The sequence below is a fragment of the Colius striatus genome, chromosome Z, assembly GCF_028858725.1.
Source record: "Colius striatus isolate bColStr4 chromosome Z, bColStr4.1.hap1, whole genome shotgun sequence".
NCBI classification, from domain to species: domain Eukaryota; kingdom Metazoa; phylum Chordata; class Aves; order Coliiformes; family Coliidae; genus Colius; species Colius striatus.
The window spans coordinates 4,181,472-4,207,270 of NC_084790.1; the positions used below are offsets into that span (position 1 = coordinate 4,181,472).

Below are 25,799 nucleotides of genomic sequence, written 5' to 3' on the forward strand. Positions count from 1 at the left end.
CTCGCCGGCGGCTTCCAGTGAAACTTTATTGGGGGCGCGGGGCGGGGACAGCGCGTGTGCGTCCGCCGGCCCGGCCCCTCCGCCTGCCCGGCCCGGCCCCCCCCCGCCCCCTCCTCCTCCCCCCCTCACCCTCCGCCCCTCAACAAATCTTTATGGAGGCGCCCCTCAGCGCCACGGAGCCTGTCACGGCGCGCCGGCCCCGGCTCCCCGCCGCTCTTCTTCCGGGATGGGTTTTAAAGCTGTTGGCAGAGTCGCTGCACGCCCTTACGGGCAGGCGGAACGCGCTGTCGGAAGCGGCTGGTGCCGGGCGGTGAAGGGCCGCGGCTGCTCCGCTCCGCTCCGTGCTCGGGCGAGCCCAGCGCCGCGGCAGGAAGCGGCGGCGTGACGAGGCGGGGCGGGTCCCGCCGCCACGCCCGCGTCGCCCGCCCTCTCGCGAGATGTGGAGGGTCTCGCGAGAGGGCGGGAGCGCCGCGCGCCGGTAGCGCAGCCGCGGCCAGAGGGATGGCGGCCGCCGCCGCCGCCGTGTGAGGCCGTAGCGCACCGCATCGGCAGCGGCTCTGACCGCCGCCTCGTCCCGACCGGACCCGACGCCAGTGCTGCGGCCCGCTGCGGGCCGCCCGTCCCCGCCCGCGGCATGAAGGCGGCGGCGAGTGGCGCCGAGGGTGAGTGCTGCCGGAGGGGCGCGGCTGGCGCTCGGGCTTCCCGCCGGCCCCGTGAGGAGATGCGGGCCCGCTGCCGGGCCGCGCCGGTGGTGCCTCTCCGAAAAGTGACAGCGGGGCTGCGGCTCGGCGGGAGAGAGAGGGTCCCGTGGCCGGCGAGGCCATGCCGGGCTTTCTCCGAGACCGTGACCCGCTTCCCCGACCTGGCGTCGGAGCCTTCTACTGTCTGTGGGGTGGTTCCATTATTTTGAGGGAAATAAAGGCAAATATCTCCTTGAGGCTCCAGCTTTGCTGAGATTTGGCAGAACTGTCCGTGATCTTAACGGGACCTTACCAATATACGTGAAAACTTGGAGAGAGGGTGTAGAGCAAGGGAAGCCCAACTCGTTTCAGAGGCCAAAGGTGCAGACTGAAAGACAGCGGCTACACCTAAGCATCGGGAAGTATTTTTTGGCTCCGAGGTTTCCCTAGCACTGGCACAGAGTATCTAGGGTGGTGGTGGAGCCTCTATCTTTGAAGAGGTCCAGAAGCCACCCAGACAACCTGTTGTCAGTGGTCCTGCTTGGGCCAGGTGCCCAGCCAGAGTCCCTCCAGTTTCCACTTTTCTGTGATTCAAATGCATCTGAGAGGTAAAAAATGACAACATCTATCAAACACTTATTTCTTCTGCTTGGATTCATTCAGGTCAGCTTTAGGTCTATGAACTGTACATATATCAATAACAACAACAACAAACTCATGAAATTCTGCAGGTGGGGGCTTACAGGCCTGAATGCCATGGCAGTTAAAACTTCGTAGACATCTATTTGCCTTAGACCGACAGTGCCAGTGGCAAGGTTTGCTTTGGCAGTGGTGTCCACTGGGATTCTTTGACAAATGCAAATGTAGAAAAAGCTATCTCTTAACAAAACAAGACAAAATTGTAGTACTCCCGAAACCTACGTTCTCTTTGGGCATGTGTCTGACTAGAGAGTAGGGAAAAAATGAACCATTTCACCTTTAAAATATTTTAGCTAAACTGTCAAATGCTGGTTTTCTTTTTTGTCGCTGATTCTGTGTCTCACCTTTTCTCTCATCAGGAAGATATCATTCCTAAACGTGGAACCTTCTAAAATACACACAAATTAGTTTGTATAACCACAGGTAATAGATGGGAGTCTGTGGCATCTGAGGGGTGTTTTGCAAAGGCTGAATAGGTTCCAGGTTGGTAGAGATCCATTACCCTTTGTGTCATCTACTGGTTCATTATCTGCACAGAACTATGCTCTGACTCTAGAGCAGCACCAAGGAGACACCAGCCATTCCTTGGGTTTCAAGCTACCGTGAGGTCAGAGTATATCTGATCAGAGAGTTTGTGACAACTTGGCTGTTTGAGTTTTCCAGTGATGGAAGAGTCTCTGAAGATCTTTATTGTACAAGAGGTTGGGTAGTTCAAAGGGGAAGCCAGGAAACAAAGCTTGGCCTTGCTTCTTTAGCACAATGTTTTCAACACTCCTGATTTCATGTCCTAGGAAAATCTCCTGATTATGCTGTTTTATCTTCAGACAGTGTCTTGAGGTCCTTGAAACTGCTAACAGAAGTCTCTGTGCTTGTTAGCCGCAGCTAAAGAAATCTCCCACAACTTCAGCTCTCACTGTTTTAAGTTGAACATATTTATCTCACAAGATACACCAACACCATTTACTTCTAGAACAAAATGCAGGATTTTGTTTTTTCAAGTGAGAAAATTAAAATGAAAAACATAAAAAATACCCAATTTCCCATATACTTTTCATTATCCTGGAGCAAGAGAAAAGCTGCAGCCCATTACCTAGCTCCTATTTTGTATCTTGTTCAGATCCTCCACCCATGTTGTATTGTCATTTGTGTGGTTCAGCTGTACTGTTAGTCTCATGCATCTCTACACAGGTAGAAGGTAACACATACCTGCTCTGAGGAAACTTGTCATTCTTGTCGTATTTGACCTGTTGATTTTCAGAGCCTTTAGTTCTGCAGAGAAGAAACACTTATGCAAAATCAGCAGGCTGTAGTCAAACTTCACTCTAGAAAAATACTTTATTGCCCAGACTCTTCTGTCTCCCTTGATTTAAACTGATGCAGTCCTTAGGTTTTTGCCTTTCAATTACTTGAGAATTGGAACTGTTGAGGTGAGAAATTTTGTGATCTCTTAGGGATTTGCTTTGTGCTTCCTTCATGACATGAATGTATGCTGACAGCTATTACTACCAATTTGCAAATATTAAGAGTATATGGAACTACAGAGAAAGAGAGAGAATACAGACCAAAAGAACTTATGATAAATCACAGGCTTTCCTGAGGGCTTGAGTAAAATTGATATTTTTGGGAACTGTCATCTGTTTTTGGCTTATACTGATCTTAAAGTTGTTTAATCTAGGCACCTGATAACTAGCAACATTGTGAGACTGTGGGGAAAGGCAACTGGAATTTAAGTGAGGAATGTGGGAATACATCTGAACTAATCATGATTTTAGCTGAAGCCTTCCTCATTCCTGTCCTTCCTTTAGGTACCTGGCACTGAAGCCCTGTTCCCTGTTCATAGTTGTTTAAAATTCTTTGGGACAATAATATAATCTGTGTAAATCCAAACATTGAGTCTTACAGAATCAGAATGGTGGGGGTTGGAAAGGACCTTTAGAGATCATCTGGTCCAACTCCCCTGCAGAAGCAGGTTCACCTAGATCAGGTCACATAGGAACATGTCCAGGTGGGTCTTGAAGAGCTCCAAGGAAGGAGGCTCCACAACCCCTCTGGGCAGCCTGTGCCAGGGCTCCCTCACTTGAACAGCGAAGTAGTTTTTTCTTATGTTTAAGTGGAACTTTTTGTGTTCCAGCTTCATCCCATTACCCCTTGTTCTGTTGCTGGCTACTATAGAAAAAAGGGATGTCCCAACCTCCTGACACCACTTAGCAACGTGAGAAAAGTTTTATTGTTTGCATTTTGGATAGGTGTTGTAATTTGGGAACTTCTATTTCAGCTGTCTCTGTGTGGAAAATAATCTTGGTTTAGCATAAACAGTTCCTTACAGTTCTCTCTTCTGATTTCTGTGTTCATAAAATTTCTGATCATTGTGGCTTTTTAATGGAATAGACAAAAATTTAACTTAATTGCTTGCTTGATAGTTTCTTTACACACACAAAAAAGTTGATTTCATACCCCCCCCAACTTTCTTCTGCCCTGCCTGTTGTGTAAGCTCTGTATGAACGGCTCATGGGCTTTGGACAACATGGTTTCAAAATCAGTACATTCTAAAAACCCAATGATTTGCATATCAGATACCTTATGGGGAACACGTGATACCACGATTTAAAAGATCTTCTGTTCAGCATCTGGGATGTTCCTATACATTGCCCACCATGTCAGTTCTGGGTCACTTACGGGGAAGCCCAGAGGAAATTTGTCAGAGAGGGGGATTTTCTGTTCAGACTTTTTCATTTTTCATTAAAAAAAAAAATCCAAGCTGCCTTGAGCTTCATGTGGCTGAGAAGATATTGCAATTTTTTCTTTCAGGCAGTTAGGATGACCTTAAACTCCAAGCTGCAAGCCAGTAGCTTAGTTTTCTGCTTAGCTAGAGCCTGGCATTTGGATGAGACTGTGTAAAAGCAGAATACCTAGAACAGTGAATTTAAACTACAGTTCAGGAAGAAGTTAACATTAAGATACGAATTCAAAACTAGACATAGTGTATTCATTCAGTGTGCATGACTTTATCGTCTTGATACTAAATTCACAATTATTTTGATTTTTTAAATCTTTATAAACAATGAGGCATTGAGAAATTTATTGAGAAGACGTTAAGGTCTTGAAAAGGTTATAGATTTGATTTTTAAAAGTAACTGTGTTCAGTAATAGGAACAACTGGGTGTGGAAGGACATAGAATATAGCAATAAAACACATGACAAAGCTGATTAACTGATTTTTGGTCTAGCTTTGGTATATTTGTTCCTTTGTTTAGCACGAGGCATCTCTCATTTGTTTGCTTAAACTACAGAGGCCGTACTTTTAGTTTATTAAGCAGCAGTGTTTTCTATAGATGTCAAAAATCAATCTGTGGTTGCAATCTGAGTCATTCCATATCTTGGGGGTAGGCTAGAGCTTCTACTGGGAATGTATTTTTTTCCCCCCTTCTTGTAGGACACTTTTACCTAGCTCTGAGAAAATGAGAAACAGGGTATATTAAAATGTGTTCTGATGTGACTTTCAGAGCAAAAGAAAGGCTTGGGTTTTATCTACTTCACTAACTGTATGTTCATCTTCTATTAGGATTTGCCTTCTACCAAGTTTTCCTCACTCCTCAAATAAGCAACAGATTAGAATTTCTTGGTTCAGGAGGGAAGAATTGGATAGAATAGGTCTTTCAATTTCTCTACCTGATCTTGAAAACATCCCTGCCACATTATTAGCAATACCTTTTATTAACTTTGAGAGATGCCAGGTTGGTTTGGATGGGATTTTTTTTCTTTGAAAAGTCAGTTCATGTATGAGTGCTACTCTTATTTAGGATTTCTGTACTCCTCAAAACACTGGAAGTGTTATATACCCAGAGGTGTTGTTCAACTAGATTGTTATGAGTAATTGTAAGGAGATTTTTTTTAAAACTCTTGAATTCTGTGAATGCTAGAAGTATTTTTTTTTTCAGCTTTTTTTTGTACTGTTACTCTAGACTTATTAGTTAATACATTAGTTTGTCATCATCAATCAGCCCTACAAATGGACCCACCAGACAGACACATTCTCATTTGTTATCTGTTGTCCAGAGGGCGTCCAAAACGTAGGTGCATTTAGTCTTTAAGACTAGCTTTTCACAGTCAGTGTTTTGGGATTGTTTGAATTTAGGGCTTTAGCTTAAAGTCTGCTGTATTTAGACCAGGATGACGCTGCCATTATCTAGTAATAGCAGTAAAATCGTTTCACTTACATGAGTAAGAACGAGGATGTATTTCACTTCTTGGAACACAAAACCACCAAAGAAAGGTGTTTATTTTTCCTTCGTCACTACACCATCTCAACTGTGCTTATGGTGCAAAGAAATGCAGTTGCAGTGCTTGTGGGTTTGTGCCTGCTTGGAAGTGAGGGGTTTTTATAGGGAGATTGTTAAGATGTAAATACAGACTAGGCATTCATGACCAGTCTGGAGTTGTTTAATTTCTCTAAGATTGAAATGAACCTTTTTCTGTTCACTTAAATGTTTAAGACTTAGTGGTTCACAGAGACAAGCTCAAGATCAGTCAAGTGGATGAAAGGAACACCGTGTGATCAGGTGGCTTCATATGGCACTTATGTTGAGTCCATGTAGATAGTTTAACCATTGCTTATATTGTTAAATGTCTTCCTTTCTCAAGTAGCTGAGAAAAGGTCCTCTATTTCACGGAATATTAAGGGTTTTAACGGATCTCAAAAGAACATCCAGTTCAACCCTCCTGCCAGAGCAGGACCACCTAGAGTAGGTCACACAGGAACTTGTCCAGGTGGCTTGCTTTAGGTTTATAGGTAAAGGCCATTTTGGAGCTGTGATTAGTAGTTAACTCAAAACATCCCATTCTGGTCTTTTTTTAAGCTTTGGGGGTTTTTTTCAGTGTCTTTTGGTTGGTCCAGAGGCTTGCTTTCTAGCTTTTTCTTTGAGTCTTCAAAGACCTGGTTTTGTTTCTCTTACTTTGTTCCTTCTCCTAAAAAGAAAAGCTGTTGTTAAAACATTTCAGGTTGTTAGCTGTGTGCTTCTCCAGGAGTTTTTTATCCTACCTTTTTTGCCCTGAAAATGTGCAGGCCTGTAAATCTTACTATGAGTTGTTTTGGGGGAATATAGGACCCTTGTGCATTGAGTGATTGCTTATTGCAGAGCCAGTAACACCTGCTTCCCAAGTATATTCTATGTAAGAGCAGGCTATTTTCTTTTAAAATCGGTTTGGATTTCTGTCTATGTCAGTACCTCTGTTCAAGTTTAAAGAAAATTTCACTTGAGACAGTCCAGTCTCCTTTATTATGTGAGTCAGATACTAATTTGGAAGCACTTACTAGTGTACTTTAGCCACTGATGAGTTGTGTACTTTTGTTATGAGTTAAGAAGAAAGTGAAGATATTAATTTCCACACTTACTTGTATTGGGGTTTTCAGTACAGCTATCACAGAGGGTATTGTTTTGTCAGGAAAATTTCTTTTGAAGTGATTGTGTTTTAAACTGGTTTTTAAGGAGAGAAGGGGATAAAACCAGGCCCGCTGGAGCTGAGCCTAAGGGTGGCAAGTCAGTGTCACGGGTGAATCCTGTGTGATTGGCTCCCTTATTCAAATGCCTGCACACCAATGCACGCAGCATGGGGAATAAACAGGAGGAGCAGGAAATCTGTGTATGGGCAAGGGGTTATGATCTGGTGGCAATTGCAGAGACTTGGTGGGACAGCTCACATGACTGGAATGTGGTCATGGATGGCTGTGTCCTTTTTAGGAAAGACAGGCCAACAGGGCGAGGTGACGGAGTTGCTGTTTGTGTGAGAGAGCAACTGGAATGTACTGAATTCTGTCCAGGTGAGGATGAGCGGCAAGTTGAGAGTTTGTGCCTTAGAATTAAGGGGCAGGCTAGCACGTGTGACACTTGTGGGTGTCTATTACAGGCCACCTCATCAGGCTGGGGAGGCTGATGAAGTCTTTACAGGCAGCTGATAGCAGCCTCGAAGTCACAGGCCCTGGTTCTCATGGGGCATTTTAACTACCCAGACATCTGCTGGAAGCTATACACAGCTAGTCACTTGCAGTCAAGGTGGTTGCTTCTGTGCATCAATGACAGCTTCTTGATGCAAATGGTGGATGTGCCAGCTAGGAGAGGAGCACTACTGGGTTTTGTACTCACAAGCAAGCAGAGTCTGGTTGAAGCGGTGAAGGTTGAGGGCAGCTTTGGCTGCAGTGACCATAAGATGGTGGAGTTTGGGATCTTGTGCAGTAGTAACAGAATACCAAGCAGGATCACAACCCCGGACTCCAGCAGGTCCAACTTTGGCCTTTTCAAGGAATTCCTAGGGGAAATCCCATGGGACAAGGTACTAGAAGGTAAAGGGGCCCAAAATAGTTGGTCTGTATTCCAAGATCACTTTTTCCAAGCTCAGGATCAGAGCATCCCAGGAAGTAGGAAATCAAGAAAGGGAGCCAGGAGCCCTGCATGGTTAAACAGGGAACTGGTGGGTGAGCTCAAGTAGAAGAAGAGAGTCTATAGCTCATGGAAGGAAGAGATGGCCACTTGGGATAAATACAAGACTGTCGTCAGAGGATGTAGGGAGGCAACTAGGAAAGCTGAAGCCTCATTGGAGTTGTGCCTTGCAAGGGAGGTCAAGGACAACAAGAAGGGCTTCTTCAAAAATATTGTGGACAAAACCAACGCTAGAGGCAATGTAGGCCCACTGTTGAATGAGGCAGGTGCCCTGGTGACAAAGAAAATAGAGTTACTGACTGCCTTCTTTGCCTCTGTCTATACTGCTGGAGTCTGTCCTCAGGAGTCCAAGAGGAAGTCAGGTTAAAAGGACGATTTTTGTTTGGTTGATGAGGACTGGGTTAAGGATCAGTTGAGCAGTCTGGCTGTTTATCAATCCATGGGATGCACATGGGTTGTATTAGAAGGAGTATGGGCAGTAGGTGGAGAGAGGTTCTCCTCCCCCTCTACTCTACCTTCATGAGACCACAGCTGGAATATTGTGTCCAGTTCTGGGCCCCTCAGTTCCAGAAGGACGGGGTTCAGAAGGCCTGGAGAGAGTTCAGCACAGGGCCACCAAGATGATGAAGGGAGTGGAGCATCTCCCTTGTGATGAAAGGCTGAGGAAGCTGGGGCTGAGGAGACTGAGGAGTGACCTCATTAATGTTTGGAAATACATAAAGGGTGGGTGTCAGGAGGCTGGAGCCAGGACAAGGGGCAATGGGTACAAGCTGGAACACAAGGGGTTCCAAAGAAATACAAGGGAAAACTTCTTCCCTGTTGAGGTGAGGGAGCACTGGAAGGGGCTGCCCAGATGGGTTGTAGAGTCTCCTTCTCTGGAGGCATTCCGAACCCACTTGGATGAGTTCCTGTGTGACCTGCTCAGATGGTCCTACTCTGGTAGGGACTGGATGATCATTCAAGGTCCCTTCCAACCCTTAAGATTCTGTGATTCCTGTCATGGTACAACTTAACAGGGCTACATGATTGAGAGTCCATGCAGAAAGCAAGCTCAGCTTTTCTCAAAAAGCCCTTAAGCATTTTATATCCCTTTAAGGTTTTGGTAGCTTGTGAAACGTCCTTAATATTTACTTAAAGTTAAAGTCTAGGTCACAGGGAGAAGTCAGTAGCAAATGTGTTTTTTGAAATCATGTTTAGCTTAAAGATGGAAAGTGTTTTCATTACAAATGCCAAGCTGCTTTATTTATAAATCTGCAAATATGATCTCATTCTCATTTCTGAATATTCCCCTGTCTTACAGAAGTGGAGAAGCTGAACAAGATGAATGCCCTCTTAGAAAGACTTCGTGCAAAGTACAATCAAAACAGGCCTTGGACAGAAACCATGAAGTTAGTCCGTCAAGTCATGGTGAGAATTGTTGGAATCTCAGCGGGAGGGTTTATTCATGATTTTGTTGGTGGTTTGTTAGCTCCAAGGCATGCTGGTTCTCACACCTTACAGTGTGCAGAAGGGAAGTGAAGTCTGTACCTTTTCTATCTAGTGTGCCTTTACCTTCCCCAATTACAGCCTCACCCTCTAAAGCCAAATTGATATGGGGCAGCTGTCAGCTCAGTGCCAGGAAAACTTGTGGTTTCAGCCAGTGCTGAGAAGCCTAAACCGTTCTGCTACTTGCTGTTTCAAGGTGTTGTGTTTTGTAAAGCCTTTTCAATGGTACTCAAAAAGTTCACGTGGTTTAGTCAAATGTGGGGTTGAAACAGTGGTCTCTGAGTGTGTGGAAAGAAGAACAAGAGGTGCAGGAAGCTAAATCAAAGGCTTCTGCTGTCTTGTGGTGTTAAAAGTTTGCTGGTCTTGTTATTTCTCGGTTGTCTCTTTTATAACTTTCAGTTTATGCCTATGAAAAAATTGCTACAGTCTGTTCTTCTAGCTGCTTAAAAGAAAATAAATCAATTCCTTTGTTACCTTCTTCCAAAAAGGATACTGTTCTCCTATGGGAATCAAAATGAAGATGTAATTTTGGGATGAAATCTACTTTGCTTTTGATTACCTAAATAAACCTCACTTGGATAAGCAAGAGTTGCAATAATTCCCTCTTACTGAGTTATACGCAAAAAGGTTGTTTTTCTTCTTTGCCTAAGGAAAAGCGAGTTGGGATGAACTCGGGGGGACACCAACATCTGGTGAGCTGTTTGGAGACTTTGCAGAAGGCATTAAAAGGTTGGTACAGTCTGTGTGTTGCTTTATGAACTGCTTAACAGTGATGTGCTGTGGAAATACTCCAAATCATAAAAGCAAGCAAGGTTGTTGCTAGCACCTTTCACTGTGTTCCTAGCACACATGTGCTCACATTTATAGAATCCCAGACTGATGGGAGTGGGAAGGGCCTTCCAGAGCTTGTCCAGCCCAACCCCCTGCTAAAGCAGGTTTCCCTTGGTCAGTATGCACAGGAATGTGTCCAGGTGGGTGTGGAAACCTCCCAAGAAGGAGAATTCACACCCTCTCTGGGCAGCCCGTGCCAGGGCTCCCCCATCACAGCACCAAACCAGTTTCTCCTGTTCCAGTGGGACTTGCTGTGTTCCAGCTTGTTCATTACCTCTTGTCCTGTCACTGGCCAGCACACAACAAAGACTGGCCCCATCCTCCTGATAGGCACCTTTCAGGGATTTCTGAGTATTGATGAGATGTCCCTTCAGGCTTCTCCAGGCTGAACAGCCCCAGATCCCGCAGCCTTTCCTACTCACAGAGATGTTCCAATCCCCTGATCATCTTGGTGGCCCTGCACTGGCCTCTCCAGCAGTTCCCTGTCCCTCTTGAGCTGGGGAGCCCAGAACTGGACACAGGACTCCAGATGAGGCCTCACCAGGGCAGAGTAGAGACACTTGACCTGCGCCCACACTCTTTTTACATAGGTGCTGGCTCTGTGCCAGTGAGGACCATTCCAGACTACCTGTGTTAGTTTTATCCTAGGTGCCCGTACCTGAATTCCACTTGCAGAAGAACATCCATTCTCTGTGTTTCTGAGAACATTTATTTTTCTCTGTGCAAATTGTTCTGCCTGTATTTTGAGTGCAGATGATGTGTATAGTTGCACATGTAAAGGTGTGAGCAGACGTAGGAGGGAGTAATGAGTTGAGATTGGTTTTAATGCTGATGTCTTATTCCTGGAGAAATGTAGAATCCTTTCACTAAGCTGTGGTTTCGGATTTTTTCTCTCTCCATCTAGTGTCTTCTCTTCCTGCCATGACAGATCGCTTGGAGTCTATAGCTAGACAAAATGGGTAGGTCTTTTGTATCTTATAGCCTTTTCCTGCTTATCTGTACACATCATAATCTCAGTGCTGGGTTTTGTGTGCATCTCATAGCAAGTTCTGTTTTCTTTTGTATGTAAGCCTTGGATCTCACCTTAGTGCAAATGGCACCGAATGTTACATCACCTCAGACATGTTCTATGTGGAAGTCCAGCTAGACCCCACAGGGCTGCTGTGTGATGTCAAGGTGGCTCACCATGGAGAAAACCCTGTGGTATGTATTACCAACAACATTGAGGGTGATGCCTTTGTGGTTTTGGAACTGCAGATTTTACTCCCATTTGTTTGAGCAGAGGAAATGGATTATATGGAGTGTTCTGCCAGGTTTGGTAGCCCATTCTCATGGGTTAATCTCAGTGGTGCATTGTATGTGTGCAAGGACTGTTTTACTGATGATCTGTCTTTTTCTCTTGAGAACAACATTATTCGAGGAACCTATTGCTGTGTTTCTGAGAATCTTAGTTCTGGTGGAAGGATAGGGAAATTAATCTTACAGAACTCAGATCTGTGGATGGAAAATACTCAATGCTGAAAGAAAATGCCTTTTCTTCCCTTCTGCACATGTAGGAGTTTGAGCTTTGTATTTACATTGGCCTAGCCCCTCTTCTGAAACCAGACCATCTTAAATGACTCTATATGATTGTAGATTCAGCCTAAGACTTCACAGTTTGAAAAGTTTTATTTCAAATCAGTTATTTAAGTGGAAATAGTATTGCTTGAATTATTCTCAGAGATGATTGATGAGCAGAACTAGAACCAGAGCAGCGTGTAGTTGTAAGCATTTGTGGAGAAAAAATGAGGGAGCATGGGCATGGATCCTAGGGTATAATGTTAGGCCTGTTGGGGCAAGGCAGCCTGGGCTATAGTTATATGGATTTGATGCACAATCAAGACCAGAGTCAGAGCCATGGTTAAAGCAGTTGTTGTCATGCAGACAGCAGGCCGCTTTCTGTTCCCTCAAGGTCGGACTGTTTTCAGCTAAAAGTGGTAAACAACTTTGGGGAAAAACAAGATGGGAAAATGTGAGGGAGCTTGCTTATTGCAGAAACCGCAAGTAGGATGAACAAGAAAATGTAATGTATTAGCTGCTGTTGCTGAGCTAGCTTTGAAGCTGCTGTGTATATAAGTTAGAGCCTGCTTTCACTAAGGAAGAAGATTTCTGCTATCACTCACATTGAGTAGGACTGATTTCTTCCCACCAGCTGAGAATTGGACCCTGGGTTGATAGCCACATGAAGTAGGCCTAGAGCTGGTTTTTTAGGCTTCGAGCCTGGTTTTTAGACTTCAAGTCTGATTTTGTTTGTAGACTTCGAGCCTGGTTTTTAGACTTCAAGTCTGGTTTTGTTTTTTAGGCTTCGAGCCTGGTTTTTAGGCCAAGAGCCGAAAACTTTGCAGCAAGCATTGTGTTGCTTCTCCAGAAAAGCTGATTCTCAGAAATTTTACTGTCCTAATATTGTACAGTTTCTGTGCTGCACAAAGGCTGAAATTGCTGCTTTTGACATTGATATCGTTGTATGTTATTTCCTTTTCAGAGTTGTCCAGAATTGGTGCAACATCTGAGGTGAGCTGCAAGAGTACCAATACTCTTTACAGTATTGGTCTGATGCTATTTTTATGTCTGGAAATGCAACATGTTTCTTACTGGTTCTTTCCCCACAAAGTCTCTCCATTTCTCCAGGGCATTTTCTCACTTTGGTTCAGATACTTGTGATGCTGACTGCTGTGCATGGTATCTTGGAAACCACAGCACAGCATCCATCAGAATCATTAAAGCTGGATCATTTAAAGAACACATTTCGTAGCTTTCATGTAGGAAAAGTATTTTCTTAAGTGACTTAGTGTCTGTATTAATAGAACTTTTCAAAACGAAACCTCACCTGTTACAAATCTGAATACATGGCACCTTTTCTCTCTCTTCTTTTCAGAGATAAAAATTTTGATGAATTTTCTAAACATTTGAGAGGGCTTGTGAACCTGTATAAATTGCCAGGAGACAAGTAAGTCTGGATTATATTTATTTACATCCTCATGTGTAAAGTTAAACAAATCCACAAGCCTTTAGCTCTGTGCTTAAGTTCTCGTGATGTGGGGGTCCTACTGGCTTCATCACCGTGGCTTGCGTGTGCGCGTAGGGAGGATTTAATGTGAAGTAGTAACACAGAATGAAAAGTTACAGTTTCTCAATGCTTGATCTGAAGTGCTGCAGCTTGTCAGCCAACAGTCCTGAGAGATGGATTTCATTGCACAGTTCTTTTCAATATTTCTTACGTTGTTTTGTTGTCATTGTTTTTTCCCCCCCCCCAGCAAACTTAAAACAAAAATGTACTTGGCTCTGCAGTCCCTAGAGCTGGACCTCTCAAAAATGGCAGGAATGTATTGGTAAGGACCTCTTCATGATTTGTTGTTGTTTGTTGTTGATTTGTTGTTTTTTCTTGTTGCTTCATTGGGGTCTTTTTTTTGTTGGTTTGTTTTTACTCAGTAAAGCTGCATCATGTTGGCTGATTCTGATTATGCCAAGTACTGTATATCCAGGAGTGTCACATTGGTGTCTGTATAGTCTGACATTATTGCTAGGAACTGGAGTGCTGAAGCTATAGAAGGCCTGTCCTAGTAGAGGAATTATATATATTGCATTGTGTTATGTTATAATGTATTTATTATAGTATATATACACACACACACACACACACATATATATATATATATATATATATATATATATTTATAAATTGCCTGGAGCTTTCTGTGCAATTTCTTTTTAACTGCAAAATTCAACTGAAAGTTTGGTCTGGAAGGTAAAAATTCGTAGTGGGAACATGTTTAACAGTCAGAAATTGAGAAATGTTTGACCATTTGTCACTGCTGCAGATTTAGTGGATGAACCATCTGTGCTGTTGAGTGTAAAGTAGTTTTTGTTTTGCCAATAACAGTGTGAAACTTAAGACTGCTGCCTCTGTGTGACTGAGAAGTGTATATGTTAAGCTAAAATCATAAAGTGCCATCAGCGCTTGAATTTTGGCTCCAAGTGTGACTCTGGCTTGTTACAGACCTGTGATTGCCTCTCTTGCAGGCAAGCCACCAATGCAAATCCCCTTGACAAGATTCTTCATGGCAGTGTTGGCTATCTCACCCCCAGGAGTGGAGGTATCTTTGATTAACAGTTAAAAAAGAAAACACCCCCTTTCTTTCTTCCTCTTTATGGACATTAGTTCGACATCAACTGATGGCAGTAATGGAAAATACTGGTTAGACTGAAAGATGGACAAGGTGGTTGAGTAGTTGTGAGTCCCACGTGATTCAGAGAGACAGCTTTTCTTTCCAAAGCCAGACACTTTTATGCCAGATGTCTGTGTCTTTTGACAGCAGGGAAACAACTCATTGAAGGTAGCTGTGCACAGCATGTGCTGTGTTACACTGCAAATATTGTGTGATTCTAGGGATTAGGAGTAATCAAGTTAACTTGTGTTGTGAGTGTACATGTTCAAAAGCTTTTCTCCCACAGGTCTCCTGATGAATCTCAAGTATTACGTCTCGCCCTATGATTTATTTGAAGATGGCACTGGAACCCCCATTATTTTGCATGAGAACAATGGTAGGTCAGCTTTAGAAGCTAGTGTGTACTACTGCTGCTTGAAGGAGAGGAGAAAGCAGAATTCCAACAGTCTACCTCCCCTCTGCTGTCACCCTGTAATACAGGAATCACAATTTGGCTTGCAGAGGACAGGTTTTGTAAGCTCATGTGCAAACACTGGCTCAGTTGACCATTTTTTCAAACCTTATGGCTGTTCTGGAGTTTGAACTGAACTGCTGCTGGATGACAGTCTGCAGACAGAGCCTTTTTCCTTAGGTTGCATTTCATTGTTAACATGGGATTTACTTTATTGTGGAAACGCTTGTGTTTCTGTCATCTTTCTGTAAGATTCTTTTGTATGCACGTGGACACGTGTCTCTCCCTAAAATGACAAAACCCAAGCAAAATTGAGGTAGGTCGCAGGGAAGAAGAGAGTGAAGGTCTCTAAAATCATTATTTGTTTTGCTCTCTAAAGAGCATACTACAAGTTTGCAAATGCATCTGGAATGTGTTTTAAGGGTTGTGCAATCAGTCTACCTTGCAAGAGACAAACAGAGCATTAGGCAGCACAACTAGTTTGGCTGTTGGCCATTTAGTGATAAAGGTGAATGCTGTGACAACGGCCTTGTATAAGCTGTTTCCACTATAGTGATACTTAATTCATAAAACTTGCCTTGCTTTTTTTCATCAGCTGATGTTGTTGGGGTTTTCTCCCTTTCCTCCTCTTGCAGTTCCTCGGTCTTTGGGCATGAATGCATCGGTAACGATCGAGGGAACTATGGCCATGTACAAACTTCCGATTGCGCCACTGATTATGGGCTCTCATCCAGTTGACAGCAAAGGGTAAGCAGAGCATGTGCCTGCCAGGCCTTTCTCAGCAGCCTCGTTTAGACACAAATTCAACACAGTCCTGCGTTGAAGTCAGCTTGGGAAATGGCTGCAAGATATCATGGCATTATATAAAGCACTTATTACTGTCTTTAGACCAAGAAATACCTATGTCAGGCATGTAACTTGCTTTTGAAGGAGGGTCTTAAGTTTCAAGAAGATACAATGATCTGTTTGTATTTGAGCAAACTGTCTGGTGCTCGTAGCAGAAGCCAGTGTCATTCCCTGCATCTAATAAGATCTTGTATTGACCTAATGTTTCAGAACTCCATCTTTCTCGTCAGTCACCAGTGCCAACAGCGTGGACTTACCAGCTTGTTTCTTCCTGAAGTTCCCACGTCCCGTTCCAGTGTCTCGAGCTTTCATTCAGAAACTTCAGGCCTGCACAGGTGGGTGGCAGATCTGTCAGATAGATACTCCTCAGGTTTTAAACAAACCGTCCCTGAGTTTTAAAGCGTGGCAGAGAATTTGCTCAGGGTTTTGTGCTATTTTCAGTAAAACCTGGATAGATTTATTTTTCTGCCCCACCATCTCTTCCTGGCTCCCTGGTGCTACCATTCAGTGTCATCTTCTTCCCTCAGGTATTCCACTGTTTGACACTCCACCAGCGTTTGTACCCTTGTATGAGCTGATCACACAGTTTGAATTATCCAAGGAGGCCGACTCTCTGCCTTTAAACCATAATATGCGCTTCTATGCAGTAAGTATGTTGTTACAACCAGGGTGTTGTAGATGAGCAGTTTGGGGTTTTTCATCTGTTTCAAGTATCTTCCAGGTGGGATAAAGGAAACTGGTACAACATTTCTTCACAGGCAAAAACTAGGCTATCTAAGCATTAGAATTCAAATAGTAGGTAATGAAAAATCTGTTGCTGTTGGGAGTGCAGCTGCAGGAGTGACAGCAAAGGTATGGGACTAAGCCTTTCAAGGTTCTGGCCCTTCTTGTTCAGGCTGCAATGTGTGACTGACCGAATCACATCGTTCAGGGATAGGTCCTTCTTCTTAATGTGTTAATGACAAATCTCCTGTTCGTGTCAGAGGGTTTGTCTTTGCCTCAGAAGGGATACCATACTGTATGAAACTGTTTTAGTGGGGACAGTGAATGCTCTTTGGGAATACTACTTCTGAGGAGCTGAAGCCAGATTGAAAGGAATGTATCTCTACTGTTTGTAATTTTCATCTAGAAGGGTGACTGGGTGTCACTTGGATCTGGGGCTTGCTTTTTCCTTCCTAACTGTCTGTTATTGCCTTGTACCTAGCAGTAACTAAAGTAAAGCAGAAATTGTTTGTCAGGCTCTTCCAGGACAGCAGCACTGTTACTTTCTGAACAAAGATGCTCCTCTCCCAGATGGAAGAAGCCTTCAAGGAACTCTGATTAGCAAAATCGCCTTCCAGCACCCTGGACGGGTTCCCCTCATCCTCAATTTGATCAGGCATCAAGTGGCCTACAACACGCTGATTGGCAGCTGTGTCAAGCGAACAGTTTTAAAGGAAGGTGGGTCTCTCATCAAGTGGGATATAATGTGTGGATAATTAGAAACCCTGGGTGATTTTCCATGTGTTAAAATAAGAAATGAAGCCCATACTTCTTCCCTGATGGGTTTTGGTGTTTTTTCCTTCTATATGGGGGCACTGAGCTGGTGCTTCTGCACCATCTCTGATGTGCCCTAGTTTAACAGTTCCCATGTCTTTCAGATTCTCCTGGGATCCTGCAGTTTGAAGTTTGTCCTCTCTCTGACTCCTGTTTTAGTGTCTCCTTTCAGCATCCTGTGAATGACTCCTTGGTGTGTGGTAAGTGGACTCAGTAAAAGCCACAGCCGTATTCCTGGGATGGATAGCAAGGTTTTCTTCCCCTGGAACCAGGATTTTGATCTCTTCCAAATGCCTTCTCTGTTTTAGTGGTAATGGATGTGCAAGACTCTACTCATGTGAACTGCAAACTGTACAAAGGGCTGTCCGATGCTCTTATCTGCACAGATGATTTCATTGCCAAAGTTGTTCAAAGGTAAGCTGGATTGGTTTTGTGCTGCCATGCACTCCAAATCACGCAGGTGAATGCTGTGTCTAGCTCACATTTATCCTAGTGGCTTTGGAGCCCTTCTGTCTGTGGGTGAGTTTTGGTAGGGGTTGTTTGTAGGAGGGGAAAGCTCAGAGCCATGTGGAAGATTCCATTCTAGATACTGAGCCACAACTAGTTATTTTTGTGTGGGTGTTCAAGGTGCCAGCGTCTTTCTGGCTTCTCCTGTGGTTGGTTGCTTTCTGTGTCTGCTAAAATGTGGAAGTTTGGCACATACACACGGGCCTTTCATCAAGATCCCTCCACCCCAGCCACCATTCGGAACAGGGGAGTGTTCAAAGGGCACAACATAGACCTTTTGAGTTAGAATAGCTGTTATTTTTTCTTTCAGAACTTCACCAGCATGTCATCCTTGAATAGAGTGTGGCATTATAGCCTTTTGTGAAGCTGTAACCAGGTGGAGAGATGGTGGCAGTGCAGTGGATGTGGTTTATTTGGATTTCAGTCAAGCATTTGACACCATCTCCCACAGCATCATGGCAGCAAAACTGAGAGACTGGGGGCTGAATGATCAGGTAGTGAGGTGGATTCTTAACTGGCTGGAGGAAAGAAGGCAGTGAGTTGTGATCAGTGGGGCAGGGTCTAGTTGGAGGCCTGTGTCTACTGGAGTCCCTCAGGGGTCAGTGCTGGGACTGGTACTGTTCAGTCTATTCATTAATGGCCTTGCTGAGGGAACAGAGGCACTGTCAGCAAGCTTGCTGAGGATACTAAACTTAGGGAGGTGGCTGACACCCCAGAGGCTGTGCTGCCATTCAACCAGCCCTGGACAGGCTGGAGGGTTGGGCAGGGAGAAATCTAATGAAGTTCAACAAGGGCAAGTGTAGAGTCTGGCATCTGGGAAAGAACAACCCCATGTAGCAGCACAGGCTGGGGAATGAACTGTTAGAGAGTAGTGTAGGGGAAAGGGAGCTGGGGGTGCTGGTGGGCAGCAGGATGAGCATGAGCCAGCAACATGCCCTCATGGCCAAGAAGGCCAATGGCATCCTGGGGTGGATTAGAAGGGCTGTGGGCACTGGATGGAGAGAGGTTCTGCTCCCCCACTACTCTGCCCTCGTGAGACCACATCTGAAATACTGTGTCCAGTTCTGGATCCTCAGTTCCAGAAGGACACGGAGCTACTGGAGGGAGCTGCTGAAAAGCACAGGGCCACCAAGATGATGAAGGGAATAGAGCATCTCTCTTGTGATGAAAGCCCATCTTGTGATGGAGCTGGAGTTCTTGAAGCTGGAGGAGACTGAGGGATGACATCATGAATGTTTAGAAATACATAAAGGATGGGTGTCAGGAGGCTGGAGCCAGGCTGTTCTCAGTGATGTCCAGTGACAGGACAAGGGGCAACAGGTACAAGCTGGAACACAAGAGGTTCCAAAGAAATACAAGGAAAAACTTCTTCTCTGTTGAGGTGATGGATCACTGGAAGGAGCTGCCCAGATGGGTTGTAGAGTCTCCTTCTCTGGAGACATTCCAAACTCACCTGGATGAGTTCCTGTGTGACCTGCTTGAGGTGGTCCTGCTCTAGCAGGAGGTTGGACTGGATGATTTTTTGAGTTTCCTTCCAACCCTTAAGATTCTGTGATTATCACTGGGGTTTTTTTACAGGGTAGCAGGAAATCAGGTTTGCCAAGCTTAGGCAAAGGAGTTTTCTTGCAGAATCAGAGTAACAACCAGATTGCATCTTGTGCTTTAACTACAAGACTGTGATCTGTCTCCTATTAGTTATTAGTGTTAATCAATTGATTAATTCTCCGTTTGCAGGGCAGTGCATAAAGTCATGATTTTCTTGTGGCTAGATAAGTGTGGTGGGATAAATGTGTAAACAAGCAGAACAGCAAGGCATTTTCAGAGCCTGGACTTGTCGTTCTCTTGTGCCTGAGAGCCTTATTGCTTGCTTTGTGCCAAAAGGGAATCATTAAAACTTCATCTTCGGTGAATGTTGCTGCAGGGCAGCAGAATGCAGGATAACCCTTTGCCTTGTGTCTTGCAGATGTATGTCTATTCCTGTCACCATGAGAGCAATTCGTAGAAAAGCAGAAACGATTCAAGCAGACACACCAGCCTTGTCCCTCATTGCAGAGACAGTAGAAGACATGGTGAAGAAAAATCTCCCCCCAGCCAGCAGCCCAGGGTATGGCATGACCACAGGCAGCAACCCAATGAGTGGTACCACTACCCCAACAAACACTTTTTCAGGAGGTCCCATCACTACTCTGTTTAACATGAGCATAAGCATGAAGGAGAGGCATGACTCAGTGGGCCATGGGGAGGACTTCAGCAAAGTGTCTCAGAACCCTATTCTCACTAGTTTGTTGCAGATCACGGGGAATGTGGGTTCAACCCTTGGCTCAAGTCCAACCCCTCCCCATCACACACCACCACCAGTATCCTCACCAGCAGGCAACACCAAGAACCACCCCATGCTCATGAACCTTCTCAAAGAGAATCCTCCTCAGGATTTCTCCACTCTGTATGGGAGCAGCCCTCTCGAAAGGCAGAACTCTTCCTCTGGCTCCCCTAGAATGGAAATGGGCCCTGGGGGGAATAAGCAAAAGAAAAAAAAATCCCGCCTGCCTGCCGACAAGCCCAAGCATCAGACTGAGGATGATTTCCAGAGGGAGCTCTTTTCAATGGATGTTGACTCTCAGAACCCCATTTTTGATGTGAACATGACCGCTGATACTCTGGACACCCCCCATATTACTCCAGCGCCCAGCCAGTGCAGCACTCCTCCCACTACCTACCCACAGCCCATACCTCACTCGCAGCCCAGTATTCAGAGAATGGTTCGGCTCTCGAGTTCGGACAGCATCGGAGCCGACGTTACTGACATCCTTTCAGACATAGCAGAGGAGGCTTCCAAGCTACCCACCACTAACGAGGACTGCCCACCCATTGGTACACCAGTCAGAGACTCTTCTAGTTCAGGGCATTCACAAAGTGCTCTCTTTGACCCCGATGTTTTCCAGACCAACAATAGCGAGAACCCCTACACGGATCCAGCAGACCTGATAGCAGACGCTGCTGTGAGCCCCAACAGCGATTCTTCAAACCATTTTTTTCCAGATGGGGTAGATTTCAATCCTGACCTGCTGAACAGCCAGAGTCAGAGCGGCTTTGGGGAGGAGTACTTTGACGAGAGTAGTCAGAGTGGAGACACTGATGATTTCAAGGGCTACGCGTCCCAGGCTCTGACCACTTTGGGGGTGCAAGTCTTGGGGGCTGACGGGGGTGAAAACAAGTTTAAGGGGGGCAATCAGTCTGATACGGTAGATTTTAGTATTATTGCAGCTGCCAGCAAAGCGCTGGGGTCCTCTGACATGATGGAGCATCACAGTGGAGGCCAGAGCCCTTTATTGAATACGGGGGATTTAGGCAAAGAGAAGTCTCAGAAGCGGATAAAGGAAGGCAATGGGTCTGGAAGTAACATGGCAGGGCCCGGGATAGACGGGAAGCCGGGGAAGCGCAGCCGGACGCCGTCCAGCGATGGTAAAAGCAAAGAGAAACTTCCGAAGCGGAAGAAGCAGGAGACGGATGGGAAATCTCCGTCTCACAGTTCATCAAACAGGCCTTTCACGCCACCAGCGAGCACGGGTGGGTCCAAATCTCCTGGGAGTTCAGGCAGGTCTCAGACTCCTCCTGGCATGGCTACTCCTCCTATTCCAAAAATCACCATTCAGATCCCAAAAGGAACAGTGACTGTTGGCAAACCGTCTTCACATGGCCAGTATACAAGTAGCGGCTCTGTCACCTCCTCCAGCAGCAAAAGCCATCATAGCCATTCTTCCTCCTCCTCCTCCTCTTCCTCCTCCTCAACCTCAGGCAAAATTAAAAGCAGCAAATCAGAAGGGTCTTCTGGCTCAAAGATGAGCAGCAGCCTCTACTCAAGCCAAGGCGGCTCCAGTTCAGGTCAGTCCAAGAGCTCAGCTCAGTCAGTGGGGAAGCCTGGGTCCTCCCCCATCACCAAACATGGCCTCAACAGCGGTTCTGGAAGCACGAAGATGAAGCCTCAAGGAAAGCCATCGTCCCTCATGAACCCTTCCATGAGTAAACCAAACATCTCTCCGTCTCATTCGAGACCCTCTGGAGGTTCTGACAAGCTCGCTTCTCCCATGAAACCTGTCCCTGGTACTCCCCCATCATCTAAAGCAAAGTCACCCATCAGTTCAGGTTCTGGAGGCTCCCACATGTCTGGGACTGGATCAAGCTCAAGTATGAAATCATCTTCAGGAATGGGATCATCTGGGTCTATGTCACAGAAACCACCTCCTTCATCCAATTCCTCAACTGCATCTTCATCTTCCTTTTCGTCTAGTGGGTCTTCCATGTCTTCATCTCAAAACCAGCATGGAAGCTCCAAAGGCAAGTCTCCGAGCAGAAACAAGAAGCCATCTCTGACTGCAGTCATAGACAAACTTAAACATGGGGTTGTCACTAGTGGGCCTGGTGGAGATGACCCAATGGATGGACAGATGGGGCCAAGTTCCAATTCCTCAAGCCATACTATGTCCTCCAAACACAACATGTCCGGAGGTGAGTTCCAGAGCAAACGTGAGAAGAGTGACAAAGAGAAATCTAAAGTGTCTGTTTCTGGAGGATCTGTGGACTCTTCCAAGAAGAATTCAGATTCCAAAAACGTTGGAAGCACTGGAGTGGCCAAAATTATCATCAGCAAGCACGATGGTGGTTCCCCTAGCATTAAAGCCAAAGTAACTTTGCAGAAACCTGGGGAAGGAGGTGGGGATAGCCTAAGGCCTCAAATGGCTTCTTCCAAAAGCTATGGGTCCCCTCTAATCAGCGGATCTACTCCGAAACACGAACGCTGCTCTCCCAGCCACAGTAAGTCACCAGCATACACTCCCCAAAACATAGACAGCGAGAGCGAGTCGGGCTCTTCCATAGCAGAGAAATCCTACCAGAACAGCCCCAGCTCTGATGATGGCATTAGGCCTCTGCCTGAGTACAGCTCAGAAAAACACAAGAAACACAAGAAAGAGAAGAAAAAAGTGAAAGACAAAGACCGGGACAGAGATCGGGATCGGGATAAAGACAGGGACAAGAAGAAATCTCACGGCATGAAGCCAGAGAGCTGGTCCAAGTCCCCCATTTCAGCTGACCAGTCTCTCTCCATGACAAGCAGCGCTCTCCTTTCAGCCGAGCGGCCCTCCCGGCCTAGCCCTGAGTTTTTGATTGGGGAAGAAGATGATGATCTCATGGATGTTGCTCTAATTGGCAATTAGTATTCCTGGTGTCTTTAAAAAAGAGGAGCTGTACACAGGAGCGGAGGGTTCTAGAGATGGAAAGAAAGGAACTGCTGATTGTTACAGGGTGTGTTTGAAGAGATAAAGTATTTCCAGGGATCTCCAAAGCCTGAGCAGGAGGTGTGAGCACCAGCAGCTTGTTGGGCAGGCCAGATTCCTGCCTGTGGCCTTCATCCTGCCAACACTTAATCTAATCCTTAGTTTCTCAAGTATTACTGGCCCCATTAGAGTTAATGGGTACAAAGCTCAGTGTGTACCCCAAGCTGGTGCAGAAAAACATAGACTATGCCAGGAGTTCGTCTGCCTTCCTCCTTCCCCTTAGGATGAATTACTTTTATAAGTTTTAAAGTGATGATTTCAGGACACATTTTAGGGTTTAATTTAAAAAGGGTGGTTGGAAGCAAAACCAAAAGTTTTTAAGAGTGTTTAATTATTTTGTGGCCATTTCTTCATTCAATGCCTGATTCAGCATGGGGCCGAACAACTTCATCTTCCTCTGACACCCACTGCTCTGCAGAACTGGGCACTAACGTTCCCATGGGTGTTGGCATTTTATCCCAGATCACAGAGAAGAGATCCGTGTCTTCTCTTCCACTTCCCTTTCGTTTTAGCTATGCATTTATTTCCCTAGCTGAATGCCTTCCGAGGCTTGTTTTCATGCAATCTGTTACAGTTGTGTGATACAGAGCCCGAAATAATTTGGGGATATGGGTCGAGCCCTGTGGATTTGGGAGGCTCATGTGCTGCTACTGTAGCTTTGGTGAAGGCGGTGGAATTCTGCTGGAGGTGGTGAATTTCTGGCCTGTGCTGGAGCAACTAAATGGAAAGGGACTCTGTCTTCATCTGAGTGTTGCTCCTGTGTCAGTCCAGCAAAGGGAGCTTCCACAGGATCCTCTGACACTGCATTCAGAGACTAATGGGCTGAGAGCTACATGTGTCCCACTTCCAATCCAGCTAAGAGTTCGTGTATCCACTGCAAACACTTCACTGGTGTCAATGGAACAGGGTCAGGGTTTAAAAATCTGCCTTGTTTTCACAATCTCTTTGTTTCTGAGCACTTCAGGGCTTTTGCTTTGGGTTTTTTTCTTCCCTTTCTTTCCACTTGCAGCACGCCTCCCCACTAGCAATTGTGGTGACACACAAGCGTCACCTTCTCAGGGAGGCGTTGGCCTGGCCACACCTTGGTTGTGTCCTGGTGTAAGCACTGAAAAACAGCCCTGAGCTGCTTGATCCACGCGAGAGCTGCGGTAGGAGAAGCAATTTCCTTGAGAGATACATTTTCCCCTTTTGGCTGAAATTAAGAGCATGACTCAGGCATCCTCTGGTCTTGTGGCCTGTGAAAGGAAAAGAGACTTGGGAGAGAGTGTTTATTTTTGAAAGCAATGAAATCTGATTCACTGAAGAGGAATGTGGGAAATCAGGAGCTCTGCAACACGTGTCCTTTTGAATTACCTACCGAGTCCTGCTCCTGTGGGATTTTATTGATTCCTGGAGGCTGGGATTTCCCTTGTGGGAATGAGATCGTACTGTGTGTGTTGGGATGCAGTTTGAAACCATGTCAAGGATTTAAGTTGCTTTTAAACCATGGAGACCTGCTTATGGTCTGACCCCAAGCAAAGCTGTTTCTTTTCCAGTTCATTCAAAACTGTAGCAAGGCCAATGTCAGTTAGTTATGGGAATATCTTTGCCTCTTCTTCCTACCTTCAGCTTAATTCCAGAACTCCTGCACAACGTAGAGCTGTGAGTTTCCCCAAAGTCACCCTCCCCAGCTCTGGAGAGCTCTCCCCTCTTGTATTTCCCACCCTTCATCCTACATCCCGTCGCTTCCCCCCTCCCCAACGCTCCCATCCTCCTGCACCGAGACACACTAAATCAAAGTCTAAACTTGGAGCCAATGCCGTTACCTCAGGCAGCATCAGAATGGTGTGATCACAGGGTGGCTGTGAAGAGGACGTCAGAAACCCAGCACTGGAGGAATGGCTCTTGAGACTCTTAACTGTGGCAGCTGCCTCTTGGGACTGAGGCCAGTCCCAGCTCTCGCAGCTCTTCGCTTCCTCTCTCACTTACGTTTTTAAAGTTATTTTGTTAGGATAAAGGCCTGGGGATCCATTTGGGGTGGTGTGAGAGGGTGTAAAAAGTGCTTTTTTTTGAACTGAATGAGGGCTTGGGGGAGTTTGGACTCCACAGTGATATTTTACAAAACAAAAACGCTGCTGAGCTCAGTCACCAACACAACAATTATGTTTTAAAAGAACGAGCTGCACGTGTTTCCTTGAGGGCCTTTCGCTCAAGAGCAGAGTTTGAAATCCCTAAAATTCCTCCTGTGGAGGGCAGGCAGCACAGCCCTAGCAAAGAAAAAAAAAATGAACAAAAAAAGCACCTCCTGACCCCTCACCCCACCCCACAAGGCGCAACCCCCACCGTGGGCATGGCAGTTTTGATGCTTTTTGCCCCGTTTTGACACGCTGTGTGCGATAAATCATGTGAAAGCGAGCACCAGGTGTCAGGTGGAGGGACACAACAGCGAGCCAACGTTTGGTCTGTCTTGACAAATACTGTATTTTAGAAAATGCTTCTTTTTGCTTATTCTCGAAGGTGATTTGACGTCTTTCAGTATTGGAAAGAGAGAAGGGAGTAGAACGAAATGGAAGCCAATCCTTTTAATCTCAGGTGGCGGCCTGGAGGCGGAGATTAAAAGAGAGTAGTTGTTTGCTGTGGTGGTGGTGATGTAAATACCTGGCTGGAAATTGGCTTTTTTTTCTGTAAATACCCGCCTGGGTTCTCGCGGGACGACCAGTGTCCTCCCGACTTAGTTGGAAATACCGCAAAGATCATGTTTATTTACATGCAAATAAATCTCTTTGGTACAAAGAAGCCTCGAGTCTGGGGAG

General features: G+C 45.5%; 1 protein-coding gene across 1 annotated transcript; it reads left to right on the forward strand.

The window, feature by feature from the left end:
• The first annotated feature begins 468 nt into the window (after nt 1-468).
• Nucleotides 469-25,766, forward strand: MED1 (mediator complex subunit 1). Its single transcript, XM_062018414.1, has 17 exons — nt 469-662; nt 9,114-9,220; nt 9,949-10,027; nt 11,034-11,088; nt 11,200-11,332; nt 12,651-12,679; nt 13,044-13,115; nt 13,423-13,497; nt 14,189-14,262; nt 14,621-14,710; nt 15,421-15,532; nt 15,842-15,966; nt 16,159-16,277; nt 16,870-17,071; nt 17,272-17,367; nt 17,476-17,581; nt 19,638-25,766. Exons 1-17 carry the CDS (start codon nt 635-637, stop codon nt 22,885-22,887), a joined length of 4,752 nt encoding a protein of 1,583 aa, XP_061874398.1. The 5' UTR covers nt 469-634; the 3' UTR covers nt 22,888-25,766.
• Nucleotides 25,767-25,799: the final 33 nt, after the last annotated feature.

What these genes read in the sequence shown, in the direction of transcription:
- MED1 (XM_062018414.1), top strand. Translation starts at nt 635, where the DNA reads ATGAAGGCGGCGGCGAGTGGCGCCGAGG. An exon ending in GGCGGCGAGTGGCGCCGAGG is followed by an intron (nt 663 to 9,113) that starts GTGAGTGCTGCC and finishes CCTGTCTTACAG; the next exon opens with AAGTGGAGAAGCTGAACAAG. An exon ending in GCGAACAGTTTTAAAGGAAG is followed by an intron (nt 17,072 to 17,271) that starts GTGGGTCTCTCA and finishes CATGTCTTTCAG; the next exon opens with ATTCTCCTGGGATCCTGCAG.